Below are 14,686 nucleotides of genomic sequence, written 5' to 3'. Positions count from 1 at the left end.
GCGTTGTCTTACAATTGAGTGTAAACCTCTCTAATATGGCGGAAGCACTGACGTTTCGCAGTAGCTAACCCCAACGACTTCATGCTCGTAGTGTTGCCGTAGTTACCGGACGCGGCCACGCGCCTATTAGGTTTCACTGTAAAACAAATATCCGTGTAATGGACTGAGGGAAGTTTCTGAACTGCTAAAGCGAAACAAGGCCGGTCTAACTGTACAACAGAAACGCCGAGATGAACTCCCAGAGGTACGCTGGAGCGGTATTAAGCTGTTTGGTATTGGTACTGGTCCTTTTTATAGCATTTATTTTAACTAACAGTAAACCAGTAAACGACTTCCGCCAAACTCCAGTGCTAAATTAACCTGTGCAGTGTTAAATTAACCCATACATTATCCCACACAGTGTTAAATTAACCTTTAAAGTGTTAAATTAACCCATACATTATCCCCCACAGTGTTAAATTATCCCTTAAAGTGTTAAATTAACCCGTGCAGTGTTAAATTAACCCATATTTTACCCCCACAGTGTTAAATTAACCCTTAAAGTGATAAATTAACCCATCTTTTTTTATCCTCCACAGTATTAAATTAACCCATCTTTTATCCCCCACAGTGTTAAATTAACCCTTAAAGTGTTAAATTAACCTGTGCAGTGTTAAATTAACCCATACATTATTCCGTACAGTGTTAAATTAACCCATAAAGTGTTAAATTAACCTGTGCAGTATTAAATTAACCCATACATTATTCCCCAGTGTTAAATGAACCCCTAAAGTGTTAAATTAACCTGTGCAGTGTTAAATTAACCCATATTTTATTCCCCACAGGGTTAAATTACCCCATAAAGTGATAAATAAGCCCATATTTTATTCCGTAAAGTGTTAAATTACCCCGTGCAGTGTTAAATTAATCCAAAAAAGTGATAAATTAGCCCATATTTTATTCCGTTCAGTGTTAAATTACCCTGTGCAGTGTTAAATTAACCCATACATTATTCCGTACAGTCTTAAATTAACCCATAAATTGATAAATTAACCATATTTTATTCCATATAGTGTTAAAGTAACCCATACATTATTCCATACAGTGTTAAATTAAGCCATAAAGTGTTGAATTGACCCTTACAGTGTTACATAATCCCTTATGGTGTTAAATGAACCCTTACAGTGCTACATTATCCCATACAGTGTTAAATTTACTCATACAGTGTTACATTATCCCATATGTTGTTAAATTAGCCCATATAGTGTTAAATTAACCCGTACAGTGTAACATTATTCCATACAGTGTTAAATTAACCCATGCAATGTTATATTATCCCATATTGTGTTAAATTAACCCATATAGTGTTACATTATCCCAGTGCAGTGTTAAATTGGCCTGTACAATGTCAAATTAATTCTAACAGTTTAATTAACACTCACAATGTCAAATTAATTCTAACTACAGTATGGAAATAACACAGTGTTTTTTTCTGGATGTGCTACTGCAGATGTTACAGTTCCAGTCAAGGTTGAAATTAAATTTCTAATGTCTTATTGTTCAGCATGACGCATATTGACCATCCAGTCAACACACTGTAGAAAGAGTTAACGCTAATTCAACACATTTACTCTTCAAATACGTGCGGTAGCTATTTACAGTATGTCTTCTTTTCACAGACTGAAACGCATTATGGTCCACCGATCATCCACCTGTCCCAAACCTCCACCCAGATCAGTCAGGAGCTCTGAAAACTACATAGAGAGGCAAGTCACAGGTGCAAACTAACACTGGCTGAGGTATTGTGTGTGTCACTTCTGTAAGTCGCTCTGGATAACTGCTTCAGTCATCGAGGTCATTTCAAAATGTATAATAGCAGTAAAGCAACAGGACTTTTGTTATGAACCTATTTGTTTTACCTTAAAACCGATGATGTCCTGGATGTCAAGATTATACCACCTAGCTGCATAAATTTAGACCAACTAGACAGAGATTAGTTATTCCACAGCAGTTTGTGAATATGAAATGATTAGTTTCAGAGAGAGAGAGAGAAAAAAAAACTTACACATTGTCCCTCTTACTACAAATGTACAGGACCAGCCAGGACATTACTGATCCCTGATGTTGACTTCTTTAGTTTTGCACTGGATCTATGAGGTAACAAGCAATGGATGTTTATCTCACCCAAAACATTTTCTATAAATATCTGCTTCAAATTACTCCCAGTCCTTTGGTAATGTCACTTACTGTGTGAATTGCTATAATCTGTACATAAACATGAACAAAACTCTGTGTAGCTCAGCACCATGACATTATGGAGGCAGCCATCTTGGATACCCCAGAAGTACGGATGGTCTACTCCTCCTATTTTACAAAATTGTTTATGTAAAAATAGATCATGTAGCTTAATAATGTCATTTGAAGCAAGTATTTACTGAAGATTTGGGCATGCATTTACAGAAAAAAAAAAAATCTTGGTTGAGATAAACTTCCTATGCAATAGCGTTCTCAAATGTGATTGGTCAGAAAGTGTTAATATGGTTACTTCTCTATAACAGCAGCTTTGATTATAGGACAGTTGGTGATTATTTTCCTGTAAGCACTCCTTGTTGTGTTTTAGTCTTTACCTATTACTTATTAGCTCCATTAACCATGTAAATCTAAAGAAGCAAACTTCAGATGCCAAACATGTTTTGTTAGATGAGATACATGAAGTAAGTGGAGTAAAAGTGGAGTAAAATTGATTTTCACCAGAATGTTTCTTTAAGTCAAATGTATGTTGATTTGAATAGTTATAGTGAACTTGAGTGGAATTCAAGGACACTTTTAAATTATAGCATTAATTTAATCAAATATATGACATTGTTTTTAACTTCAATGGGATTAGGATGCCACCAGAGGTCACTGAGAAGATTATTTCATATTTGGATGCAGGATCTCTTTTCTGCCTTGGCTTCGTCAACAAGCGGTTCCATGAGCTGGTTGACAACAAGTAAGTTTGAGTCGCTGCGTCAGAGTTCATACCCTGCGCTCACACTAGAAAGCGAAAAAAAAAGAAAAACGTTTTCTATCTAGGTATGTGATCTAGGTACAGAGTAATAATACCAAGAAGCCCCATTAAATTTTCTCAATTCTATGCAAATTAGGTATGTCAGGATGAAGTGACAAATCCAAACATCTGGCTCCAGTGAATTCCTCAGATCAAACCTACAGCACAGATTGTCTGTTATCCCCAAGACAGCTACTGTCACAACTGCAGTTCAGTTTCTACCTGCTTTTAGTCTACATTAAATCATTTTTTGTGTGCAAACATGGAAAGTCATTGTCTCATATTTTCCAGGATTTAACTACAATATAAAATGCACTTTAAGGTAACATGTATATTTCTGTCACCAAAGTGCTGTGTAAATTGGTGGTTGAAAAAAAAGGATTTGTTCTGCACCCTGATGTGTTTCTTACTCATTTTGGTAACCTTTGTTGGTGAACATATACAGTAAACATCAGCTCTGTTAGGCTCTATAATTTAATTACTAAATAAATGGTTTTGTAAAATAGCAGCAATAGTCCATATTAACACATTGAAACTATATACAGTAGAAAATTAATTAAAAAAACTACAGTTTTTCCTGAACTTAAACTACAGACTTTCTTGAACTTAAATATATTTCTCCTTTATCTGTAAACCAGAAGTAAAGTTCTAGCAGTTACTAGTTACTTAAAAAAGAGAAAGAAAGAAAATGAATAAATTCCAGATTTCATTTTGACTGCAGCAAGGGAACATAACAGACATTTTGACAGTCAGTATCTGATTACAAACTGAGTTGATTAAGCTTACGTCTGTTTCACTATGACACATAGCTATACAACATGATCAAAGTGTGACATTTACTAGATAACGAGGTTTTAGGCACCTTTTTGGCAGAATGAGTTTTTATTACTGTGTTTTATAAAACTGGCTCCTTACCCAACATGATCTTTACCAAAAGACAACCTAGGCAAGGGTAAAAAGGAAATAAAACATTTCCACATCATTTTTATAAAACATATATGATTTTGTAAAGGTGCTTATTGGCTGAAAAAACTAATGTTGAGCAACATGTTTCATTTTTTGGATTTTTGCCAGAATTCAGCAATACCGACATCCAACTGGTTTTCTGAGGCTGCAACAAATATTATCATACACACCACATTAAACTTGGGGAGGAGGGGCCTAGGAGATGGAATGATACCAAACCCTGCTGATTCCAGTTGTCCAAGATGGCTGCCTTCATAATGTTACAGCTAGTTATACTGTATCCTAAACCACATCAGCAAGTCTGTGTGTGACCTTACTAAAGAACCAGATGTAGTTTGAGGCAGATGCAGAAAAGATTTTGGGTGAGACAGACTTCCATTACTTCTTAGCACTGTTAGTCTTGGAGCTCCAAAACTAAAGAAGCAAATATCTAAATATCTGATACTAAACCTGTCTTGGCTCACTGAATACATTTGGACTGAAGGGAACATTATGTAAATGTGATTTGTCCCCTAACCATTCATTTAATATGGGTTTGAAAGGGTTAGGTAAATGCATGCCAATTTTAGACACACAAAGGAGCTTTTAAACCAAATTATCTGCCACTTCTAATAATGAACTGTCTATCCCCAGTGCCATGTGGTATCGCTTTTACACCTGGCAACGAGCAAAAACGAAGACATCCAGGCTAATAAAGGATGTGACAGATGGAGTGGACATGGCCAGCATTCAGGAAAAGCCTATGGGATACTGGAGGAGAGTTTTCTTTAAAGAACTGGCTGGTCATAATGGAAGCTGGAAGAAAAAACTAAAATCCATTCATTCTTACACCGGACTGCCAATTCGAACAGCTGAAGTTCTCAGGTGAGCAATAAAAATAGACTTGTTTTTTTTTTTTTTCCCTTTTCCATTCAGTTTCACTAAAATTCTATTTGTCCCCTGTTTAACCCTTATGTTCAGGTCAGGTCCAAGCTGCTCATTTAGTGTAATAGCTTTAGCATCATCATTTTAAAATATTCCGGAGATCAGTTTAAGTTGAGAGTAAGATGGTGAAATAAAAGTATGAAAAAATAGTTGGTGTGAATGTAAAAATGAAAGGTGATTGTCTCTCTCTCTCGTTCTCTATAATTTCCACTCCCACCTGTGGAGATCACCAAACACTGACAGAGACTCTAGAGCTCTGTCTCAATCAGGACTATTATGCTGATTAGCACTGAGTTGGACAGAATTATACATGAGATATTTAAACTAAATCTTTCAGTTGTATTATTACAAAATCTAAAAAGATGGCCCGAGGTGATCCCACAAGGCATTGCTAAGTAGAGAACACTGAAGGGTTGAGATGTTAGCCAAACATGCCAGAGCCATCCAGCACATTTGCTAATTGGCTCAGTCTAATTAGGATAAATCTCAGGAGCGATCATGTGGCTCACACATGGCCGACTCTGTTTTGTTTTCTGACAGCAAAAATGCCACCGTTCCAAAAGCCAGAGCCATGTTAAAAGTCTCTGAGGTTCAGTGTGTGGTTTCATCTCTCTGCTAATTAGTCTGAGATTTGTGTGTTTATGAAGTATCGGATCCTCATTCTGACAGAGCAGATCCAGCTGGGTTTTCTGACCTGTCTCAGTTTTATAACACAGAATAGTATATGTAAAGCATAGATAGACAGATAGATAGAAAGATAGAAAAGGCAGACATACATAGACAAATATAGACAAATACATTGTATATAGGTGGTTATATTCGGTATGTAACAAATAAAACACTGTTCACAGAGTCACTGTTACCAGCCAAGTTGATTATTTTTCAATAAAAGTGTTTTACTCATTTTATACCCCATTAATTTGCCAACAATCATTTTTAATGAACAACACATCATACTTTTTTATCCATTTGTCCAGAAATTTCAAGGAATAGCTTTACCTCTGTTACAAAGCAATGACACTGGAGACTCCTTCCAAAAATACTAAATAAACATCTTCTCACAGAAAACTTTACCAAATCAACAATTACACATTTTTTAATCCATTTATGTGGAGTGTCTGCCATAAAAAATCCCTGTGAATTACAACAGAGACAATAATATATAGTATAGAACTAGTGCATTAATACAGACCTTGCAGCTGGTACTATTGTCAGAAAAGCTGCTTTAGAAAATGAATCAACACCATCTGACCAATCAGAATCAAGCATTCAAGTATGTGTCTCACTGCAGAAATTAAAATCTAAATATATTACAGTTACCAGAGATGTACTGCAGTATAACTGTAACATTTAACGTTTAACGTATTATGCAATAAATGTCCATCTGTTATTCTTTATTCCATAAAAAGTCAATGACTTTCATCCCCTTGATGTCTTCAGACTCATTAAAGCTTTCTTTGAAGGCCACATCTCAGATCCTCTCAGCACTCATTTGGGGAAACGAGGAACCAAACCGCACCTGACGATCCTTGTTGCCGTTTTAACCTCTGATTAGAGCTGCCGAGTCACTCGATTTCTCAACCCTGAGGTCTTATGCAGTGCAGAGGGAGTGAAAGTAATTGTTCTACCGCTCCGAAGGTTTTGTCAAATCGTGGAAATAAATTGCTTGGCTCTGTCCTCATGCCCAGACAAATCCCTGTCGGCTCGCTGGGTTTACAGAGGCACAGAAGGATGAGATTTACCTCCGTAATAATAGTCTCCACATTCGCCGAGACACAAACAACAGCTATTAAACCTCCACGGGATTCAGCACTTCTGCCTTTGTTTCTTTCACTCTGATTGATGTCATAGGGTGCCACTGCATCATATTAGCTATTTCCTTAACTTTATGCCTCAATTTAGATCTCAACAAGTGGCTTTCTTTGTAAGTGGGCTTAATCTGCTAAATATACTATAGAAAAAAAAAACATGGTCAGATTATTACAAGAATATTTCAGCCAACAATTAAATGTACACAGTTCTACATTTATACAATTTTTAGTCAAGTAGCCAAGACACATTTTGCTTTTATGTATTTTTTAAAGTACAGTAAAAACATAATTCCTTGCATCACATTCCTGTGTGCGTTTCCAATATTACATCTGTCCTGGGTTGCATTTATTGTCTTTGTTGTCATCAGGAGTTTTGGTGTCATGTGGGAGATCACAGTGAAGGAAGCAAGAGGACGTGAGAACAGAATTAAACACACTCACGTGTACTTCGGCCAAGCCTCTCTGACTGTTGGCTGGAGTTCAGGAAACTGGCCAATTCTGGATAAACCCACTACACTAGAGCTGCATGGAGTGATGCTTGTGCCCATTAACTGTCCAATCACATGCAGGTAAGGTATTTTAAAGAAATAATATGGCCAAGTTTACAAAACAAGTTTACTCTTGCTCAGAAAAGAAATGCTTGGTGACTGAAGTTTGCATCCCGCCCTGGAACTACAAGGCTAATGTTGCTAATGACTAAGGAAAGCTTATAGTTACCATTTAAGCATGGAGCAGGTTGCATGCCTAAATCATGAGACTCACATCAAACAATCACTTTGTTCTTCAGCACATGCTTTGGTATTGCAGCATTAAAGGTAGAATTTAATTGGATGATGTTATAGTTCCAATTTGATTGTTATATATCATATCCCTGACAGATGGGTTGGAGATTAGGTCATGTGATGCTGGGGATGGAGAGAGCAGAGCTGTCTGAAATTTTTTCATTTTTCTTCTATATTTCATTGGTTTTCACTGTTTGCTAAATAAAATTAGGCCAAAACAAAATTAAACACACAACTACTTCAGTTGCTTGGGGCAGGTGGACTCCTCAGGACTGTCTGGACTCAGGTCTCACTGGCATCTGGCCACCTATTAAAAAAGAGAGAGCTCATAAATACGTTGCTATAAACCACACAGAGGTGTAGACAATCACTTGTTACCCACTCATTCTCTGCAACTCTCCTTCCAGCACTTGACCCTGCCCCACTGCCACAATATTTTTCTAACACAAACTTTTTATATTTTATGAAACTTTTTCTGTACAAATGGTGTTACTGAGCCAAACTTTGTTCTGTTTGATTACTATTATTATTATTATTATTATTATTATTATTGTTATTATAGACCAGGCTGGAGATCCCTCTTAAGTAAAGTGGTGGTGAAGAAGGACGGTAGCAAATTGTGTGGTTCAGACAGGCTCATCTCTTTGCTGTACATTGAGAAAGATGTAACTGTGGGGGTTTGGCAGGTATGTGTACATGTGACCTCTGACCTCTCACTTCAGCTTATTGAGCTTATTGTTTTTCTGCATTTCTGCACTACTTTCAACACACTAATATAAACTTTGGTTGTACAAATCAGTATTCTAGGTGCCTAAGACAAGCAGATTATATTAAAGCCGCATTAGGTACGATTAGTCTCTTTTTTCAAGATTAAGTCTTTTAAAGTGAGGGGGGTTTGACATTTGAATGATTTCCACTCATGTTCACAAAGCTCTGTCCCCAGGATCTATCGTGGCCTGTAGAGCATAGTGTCTAAAAAAAGAATGACAGGAGGCACATCCAAACACGAACAAGCGTTCCGGACTGGAAGTCAGTTTTCCAAATGGGTTTTCTCTTTAAGGAGAAACCTTTAAGCCTGTTAGTTGTTTATTTTGTATTTGCCACATATATTTTCTTGTCAGTTCCAACCAGATAAACACTCTACACCTTAATGACTTAAATGACAGCAAAACAAAATATGTATAAGTTACCATGCTCTCGTTCAAAGACAGAATGCAACGTGAACACACACCACTAACCAAATCCAGTCAAGCTGAAGATTTAATCCGATAGCAATTATTTTAACTAGATAGATTTGTTTGTATGGAACTGAATCAGGAAACACACTTAGGGGTGAAAACACTGATAATATACAGGACAGTGCAAAGCTGTGATAATGACGTCATAGTACAAATTGCCACATCATCTTTAAACAAATGTCAAGGAAAAATGAAGACTATGATGGAAAGAGAACAATGCAGCACAACACAACTACAACACAAAACAATATACTACATCAGAGATATTGTATAGAACTATGTCAAGTCATGTGCTCTGTGAGATTTTGAGTACTCGTTCATTTTTTTTTTCTGTCATCACTACATCACTACCCACATCCCTAGTCTGTACAATGACAAATGACTATCTAACTAGCATGTTGCGCTTTTGCGTTCTATATTAGCTTGTGTTTTTGTTTCTGTCTTTCCATTTCCATTGAACTACACTACAGGTCAAAGGTTGGGACATGCCTGCTCATAACACAGTTTTCTTCATTTTTACTCTTTTCTACTAATTTAGAATAATAATGTATATTTAACACTATGAAACAACTCGTATGCCATCATGCAGTAACCAAGAAATGGGTTAAACAAATGTAAACTATTTTATACTTTAAGGAGGAGCTTCACGCAGGAGGCTTTCCGTAAAATTCTCAAATTGGCCGAGCTCCTCGCTGTTTCTTCAAAATTCTATATGAAAACCACTTGTTTAAGATGGAAAAAAGAGACTTGTTTTAAGCAAAAAGGACTTTTTGATTCAGAAATAAATGTATCCATGGACATTAACTTCACCCTTTACTTTTTCAACCACAAGCCAATCAAATATACAGTATGTATGTGTATATATATATATATATATATATATATATATACACATACATACTGTATATTTGATATATATATATATATATATATGTGTGTGTGTGTGTGTGTGTGTGTGTGTGTGTGTGTGTATATTCAGTTTACTGTATCCAAATTTTTGACTTTTAGTGTACAGAGTTATGTACAGAGTCATGTTGACTTGCTCACCACTGCTCCAATTGCTATCAGAAAAGAGTTATTTTTAATACAGCAAATTAAATATTTTGAACCATTTTATTGCATTGGTTTACAATCTTTCACTTTTTGCCTACATTTATCTACTTGATTGCTCATCTAATGCTCATTTAATGAACTGGCGAAGTTACAGAAAGTACAGGCTTGTTGCTAATATATGCATTGTAAACTTATCTTTAACACATTTTTTTTATTATTCTCAGAAGCAACAGGAAATTGCATTTGTCTTAGTGAACTTACATTATCACAGACTTGTGGAAAGAAATCTTCTGGGGTCATCCACCACGTATGTATGTTTTTTTTATAACTTATTGTCACTTAATTACTAAGACTGTGCGTTTCAGTCTTGTCATGTGTTAGTCACAGGGTTGAGCATGAAAAACTGAGTAAGGGGGGACTGAGTGGATTAGTTGCACTACAACGCCATCTTCTGGTGATCATAATATTGTCACTGAACACACACACACACACAAGTTTAGATTAATCATCTCTCTTAGATTATCTCTCAGATTTTACCCATATGTAGTTTTGAATTGTCCCTCTAATTTAATCCAGATGTAGGTTTTGCATTATCTCTCTAATTTAGTCCAAATGTAGGTTTAGGATTATTTCTCTAATTTAATCCAGATTTTGGTTTTTTGGATTATCCCTCTAATTTACTCCAGATGTAGTTTTGGATTGTCCCTCTACTTTAACCGAGATGTCCACATGTGGACTTTGGATTATCCCTCTAATTTACTCCAGATGTAGTTTTGGATTATCCCTCTAATTTACTCCAGATATAGTTTTGGATTATCCCTCTAATTTAATCCAGATGTAGTTTTGGATTATCCCTCTAACTTAATCCATATATCATTTTGGATCATTCCTCTAATTTAATCCAGATATAGTTTTTGGATTAACCTTCCAATTTACTCCACATGTAGTTTTGGATTATCCCTCTAATTTAAATCCAGATGTAGGTTTTGGATTATCCCTCTAATTTAACGCAGATGTAGGTTTTGGGTTAAATCTATAATTTATTCCAGAAGTAGGTTTTTGATGATCTCACTAATATATACCAGATGTAGATTTTGGATAATGGAAAACCTATATCTGGCTTAAACCAGAGATTTAACCCAAAGTCTAGAGTAAAATAGAAGCATAATCCAAAACTGCCATTTGGATTAAATTTAGGTTTTGCATTATCTCTCTAATTTAGTCCAGATGTGGGTTTTGGATTAACTTCAAATTAATACAGATTTAAGTTTGAATTATCATCCTAATTTAATACAGACCTGGTTTAAGAATATTTAATTAATATATGTATTATATATATATATATATTTATATATACACGCACACACACACACACACACACACACACACACACACACATACACACATATATATATATATATATATATATATATATATACATATATAATTTAAAATTTTCCAGCCTTCACCAGTGATCTTCTCTCTTTCACACTCTTTCTGTTTCCCAGGCTGTATGAGCCAACAGACATGCAAGCCCCTTTTGATGACATTGATCCTGATTACGGCTTGCATAGATACTGTGTGCACCTTGAGCTGCACAACACAGTAGAAAGCATTGCGTCAGTGAGCTTTTCCCAGCTGTTCTGCAAGAAAGGTGCAGTTTGAACTTTGTTAAAATTGTAAGGCTAAAGTTTGCATTGTTTTACATTTTCCTATTGTACATTTCTAGCCATAAGATTTGGGATGCATACCTTCATGGAAAACTAATGAGCTTCCTCTTGCTTTGCTTTTTTTTTTTTTAAGCTACGCAGTAATATATTATTACTGCTGACTCTTACTTTGATGCATGGACAGTAGAGTGTGCTAGAGAGCTACATTTTACCGAACACAAAGAACAACCCAAAGAACATAGCATTTGGTCAATAACACAAAATGCATAGAGGAGCATCCTCATTTATTCAGCATCGCGTGTAAATTTTTTTTATTTTTTTTTTAAGAGATGACAACAGTTCACATTGAAAAAATCGAATGATATATACAGTGTCACAACAATCTGACAGAAACTAAACACATTTTCATGTGAAAACGGCTAAGAATCACTTGTTTCAGTTTTAAAATAATGGATTCTTGTATAATAAGGATCACCTGGGTATTTTTTAATTTGAGGAAACTGATTAAATAAAATCAGTTCTTGGTGCTGAGCTGAGACTTTTGGACTCTATTACACTGTGAATTCTGAAGCCATACATGAGTGTGAGACCAACCCAAGATCCCTTTCAAGTTTTAATTCCCAAACATGACTAAGAGGAAAGAACTCAGCTCTGATCTGTGTAGGTGGCAGGCTGCTGTAATATTAATCTGCTATTTTTGTACTGTGTGGTCTACAGATCAGATTGCTGATGGTTATCTACCTTTGCAAGTTATCAGTAAAGAAAACAGATCGCGACAAACTCCTCTGTGTGGAAAAATCAGCCTGCCTTGGAGGACCGAAGCACTACAGGGACACATCGAGGTATCACGGAATTTTAGGTTATCACATTAATTTCATTATTTATTTATTTTTTGGAAACAAATTTTGGATTGTCTTAAATGTATCCAGATGTAAACCAGCCACATTTAATTAATCCAGATGCAAATTTGAACTGTACACTCCAATCCAATTTATTCTAAATTTAGGTTATGACTGTACTCCTAATGTGATGCAGATTACATTTAGATACTTCCTTAATTTAATCCAGATTTAGATTTCAATTATTCTCCTAATTTAATCCATAATTAAAGTTAGAGTCATTTACACAATTGATGTAATCCTCAGATTCATTTATGAATATTTTTCAGATTTCTCTGTTAAACCAGAGTTTGGATTTTCCTACTAAGGTAAATTTGGATTGCTGTTTCTTACTGTTTTTTTTTTTCTTCTTCTTCTCCTCAGCATTGTTGCATGTTGACTCTCACTGTTCTTGCTGAAGCCCAAACACCATTCTGGTGTGTTAGTGCTCCTGTAGCCATTACTAAATCAAACCACGAGGAAGTGTCATATGACTGTAATGGTGAGAGCTTCTTTATGGAATATCAGGACTCAGATGGAAAGCTGGAGATTGAGCTGGAGTGGATGGAGGAACAGAAACAGTTTGTCATGGTTAATTTAATCCTTTTTCTTTCCGTTAGCAAAGTAAACAGACACTTTAGGAGGCATTATTGATACTCCATGGACACTTTACCTTGTTCAATAATACATACATGACATGTCTGCATATATGTACCATATACAACACTCTCTGTTTGGAACCTTGATCATATTAAACGTCTTCTGTATGAACTTTATATCTGAAGAAAAAGCATAAGTGATTAACATGCATCCCGATTTTGAAGATAGGAAGCCATTTTCTATCAAGACTTACATCCCTGTTCCTAAATTCCCACAAGAAAAACAGTTCACATTAAGGCATTACTGTCGTTTAGCATTATCAGCATTCCTCTTAGATGCTGATGTCTTAAGACAGTTGTTTAATGTAATAGCTCTCGGCTGGAGGAGGATTTTATCGCTGACGCCACGACATGCTCACACCGTTAAAACAACATTTGGCTGCGATTAGTGATGGAAGGCAGTTTTGAGGCATAAACAACCCCTCTGGATTGGGGCATAATTGGATTGCGTTTAGTCTTCAGAGGTCACTTCGACCTTGAAAACCTGCTTTTTATCAACACATGCTGGCATTTCCATTTTCTTCATCACATTGTTAGGAGGTGTGAAGCTGTAAAATGGCTTCTGTCACAAATGTTATGACCAAAAAAGTAATTAGATTGCTGGTTGTGAGAAAGCCATGCCTGAAGGTTAACCATTCTTTATCTTTGAAATGTGTTTCATTGAACCATATTAAAGAGTTGGGCAGTTTATCAAACTTTTTCTGCTAAAACATGATGATCCAAGGCCTCTTTCTAAAAATGAAAAATAAATAAGTAAATAAATAAAAATAAACCAAAAAAAACCACTCTCTGGTATTTGTACAAGTCACCTGGAGACCTTGAGTAATTTTTCATAGCTGCTTATGAATTATTAGGTCCTACTGGCCTCTATATTGCTGAAATACAGAGAAAAAGTAAGTATTAAATACATGTGCTTTGGGATAGGTTACACAAAGTCACTTGATAAGCAAACATCATTATTATCGCATTAACATGTTGCATTATCCTAGCTTATGCAATAGCTAGTTAACAGCCTGCTGGATAATAGACTGATTAGTGGATGAGATAGTGCTAGATCATTTAACTAAACTGAGGACACCAGGAGGCTAAATACATATGACTACTGGCTCTATGTACTGTAAGTAATGAATAAAACATGATGGGGCAATTTGCCAATGATTACAAATTTATTTAATAACAAAGTTATTAATGAACCACACATCATACTTTTTATCCGATTTAACATTGGGGAATGTCAACAAGGCAAGTTAGTTGCTGTTAGCACTTATGTTGTCATGGCTATAAACAGTTCTTCCTTCTCCAGCCTCCCTTACTCTCTTTGGAAGATTCTAAGATTAAAAAAAGAAAAAGAAAGCCTGGTGTTACTAAGAAACCAGAAAGTGCAGTCCTCTGTCCTGAGGACTTTCCCATGGTGGAAAACTTGCTGACAATGGAGACTCCTTCGATAAATAAACATCTCCTTACAGAAAACTTCACCATATCAAAAATGACATATTAGTTTTTTTTTTTTATTTGTTAAGTAACAACAGTTTTTTAGATTTGTTTATTATTAGACTTACACTGTAGTGCTAAATGTATGTGGACACCTGACCAATCACACCTAGTATAAGAATGTTGAACATACCATTCTAGATTTAGTCCCCGTTTGCTGTTATAATAACCTTCATTCTTCTGGGA

The 14,686-nt window shown here is 35.7% G+C and overlaps 1 protein-coding gene across 2 annotated transcripts; it reads left to right on the top strand.

Moving 5' to 3' along the window:
- Positions 1-17: 17 nt before the first annotated feature.
- fbxo15 (F-box protein 15) lies at positions 18-14,296 on the top strand. 2 transcript variants are annotated; one of them, XM_026938268.3, is made up of 10 exons: positions 18-244; positions 1,659-1,745; positions 2,867-2,971; positions 4,628-4,858; positions 7,098-7,298; positions 8,074-8,197; positions 10,027-10,109; positions 11,311-11,456; positions 12,190-12,314; positions 12,735-14,295. In XM_026938268.3, exons 1-10 carry the CDS (start codon positions 231-233, stop codon positions 13,002-13,004), a joined length of 1,386 nt encoding a protein of 461 aa, XP_026794069.3. In that variant the 5' UTR covers positions 18-230; the 3' UTR covers positions 13,005-14,295. The 2 variants fall into 2 exon arrangements, with proteins under 2 accessions (XP_026794069.3, XP_026794071.3); XM_026938270.3 differs by lacking the exons at positions 18-244; positions 1,659-1,745; positions 2,867-2,971 and adding an exon at positions 4,236-4,356 and having other exon boundaries at positions 12,735-14,296.
- Positions 14,297-14,686: the final 390 nt, after the last annotated feature.

The sequence above is a fragment of the Pangasianodon hypophthalmus genome, chromosome 22 (genome assembly GCF_027358585.1).
Source record: "Pangasianodon hypophthalmus isolate fPanHyp1 chromosome 22, fPanHyp1.pri, whole genome shotgun sequence".
In the NCBI taxonomy this organism is placed as follows: domain Eukaryota; kingdom Metazoa; phylum Chordata; class Actinopteri; order Siluriformes; family Pangasiidae; genus Pangasianodon; species Pangasianodon hypophthalmus.
This window is presented reverse-complemented; position numbering and strand designations above follow the sequence as displayed.

Excerpts from the sequence above, each read along its gene's own strand:
- fbxo15 (XM_026938268.3), top strand. Across the intron at positions 1,746-2,866 it reads TCTGAAAACTACATAGAGAG|GATGCCACCAGAGGTCACTG; the intron begins GCAAGTCACAGG and ends CAATGGGATTAG. Across the intron at positions 10,110-11,310 it reads CTTCTGGGGTCATCCACCAC|GCTGTATGAGCCAACAGACA; the intron begins GTATGTATGTTT and ends TCTGTTTCCCAG.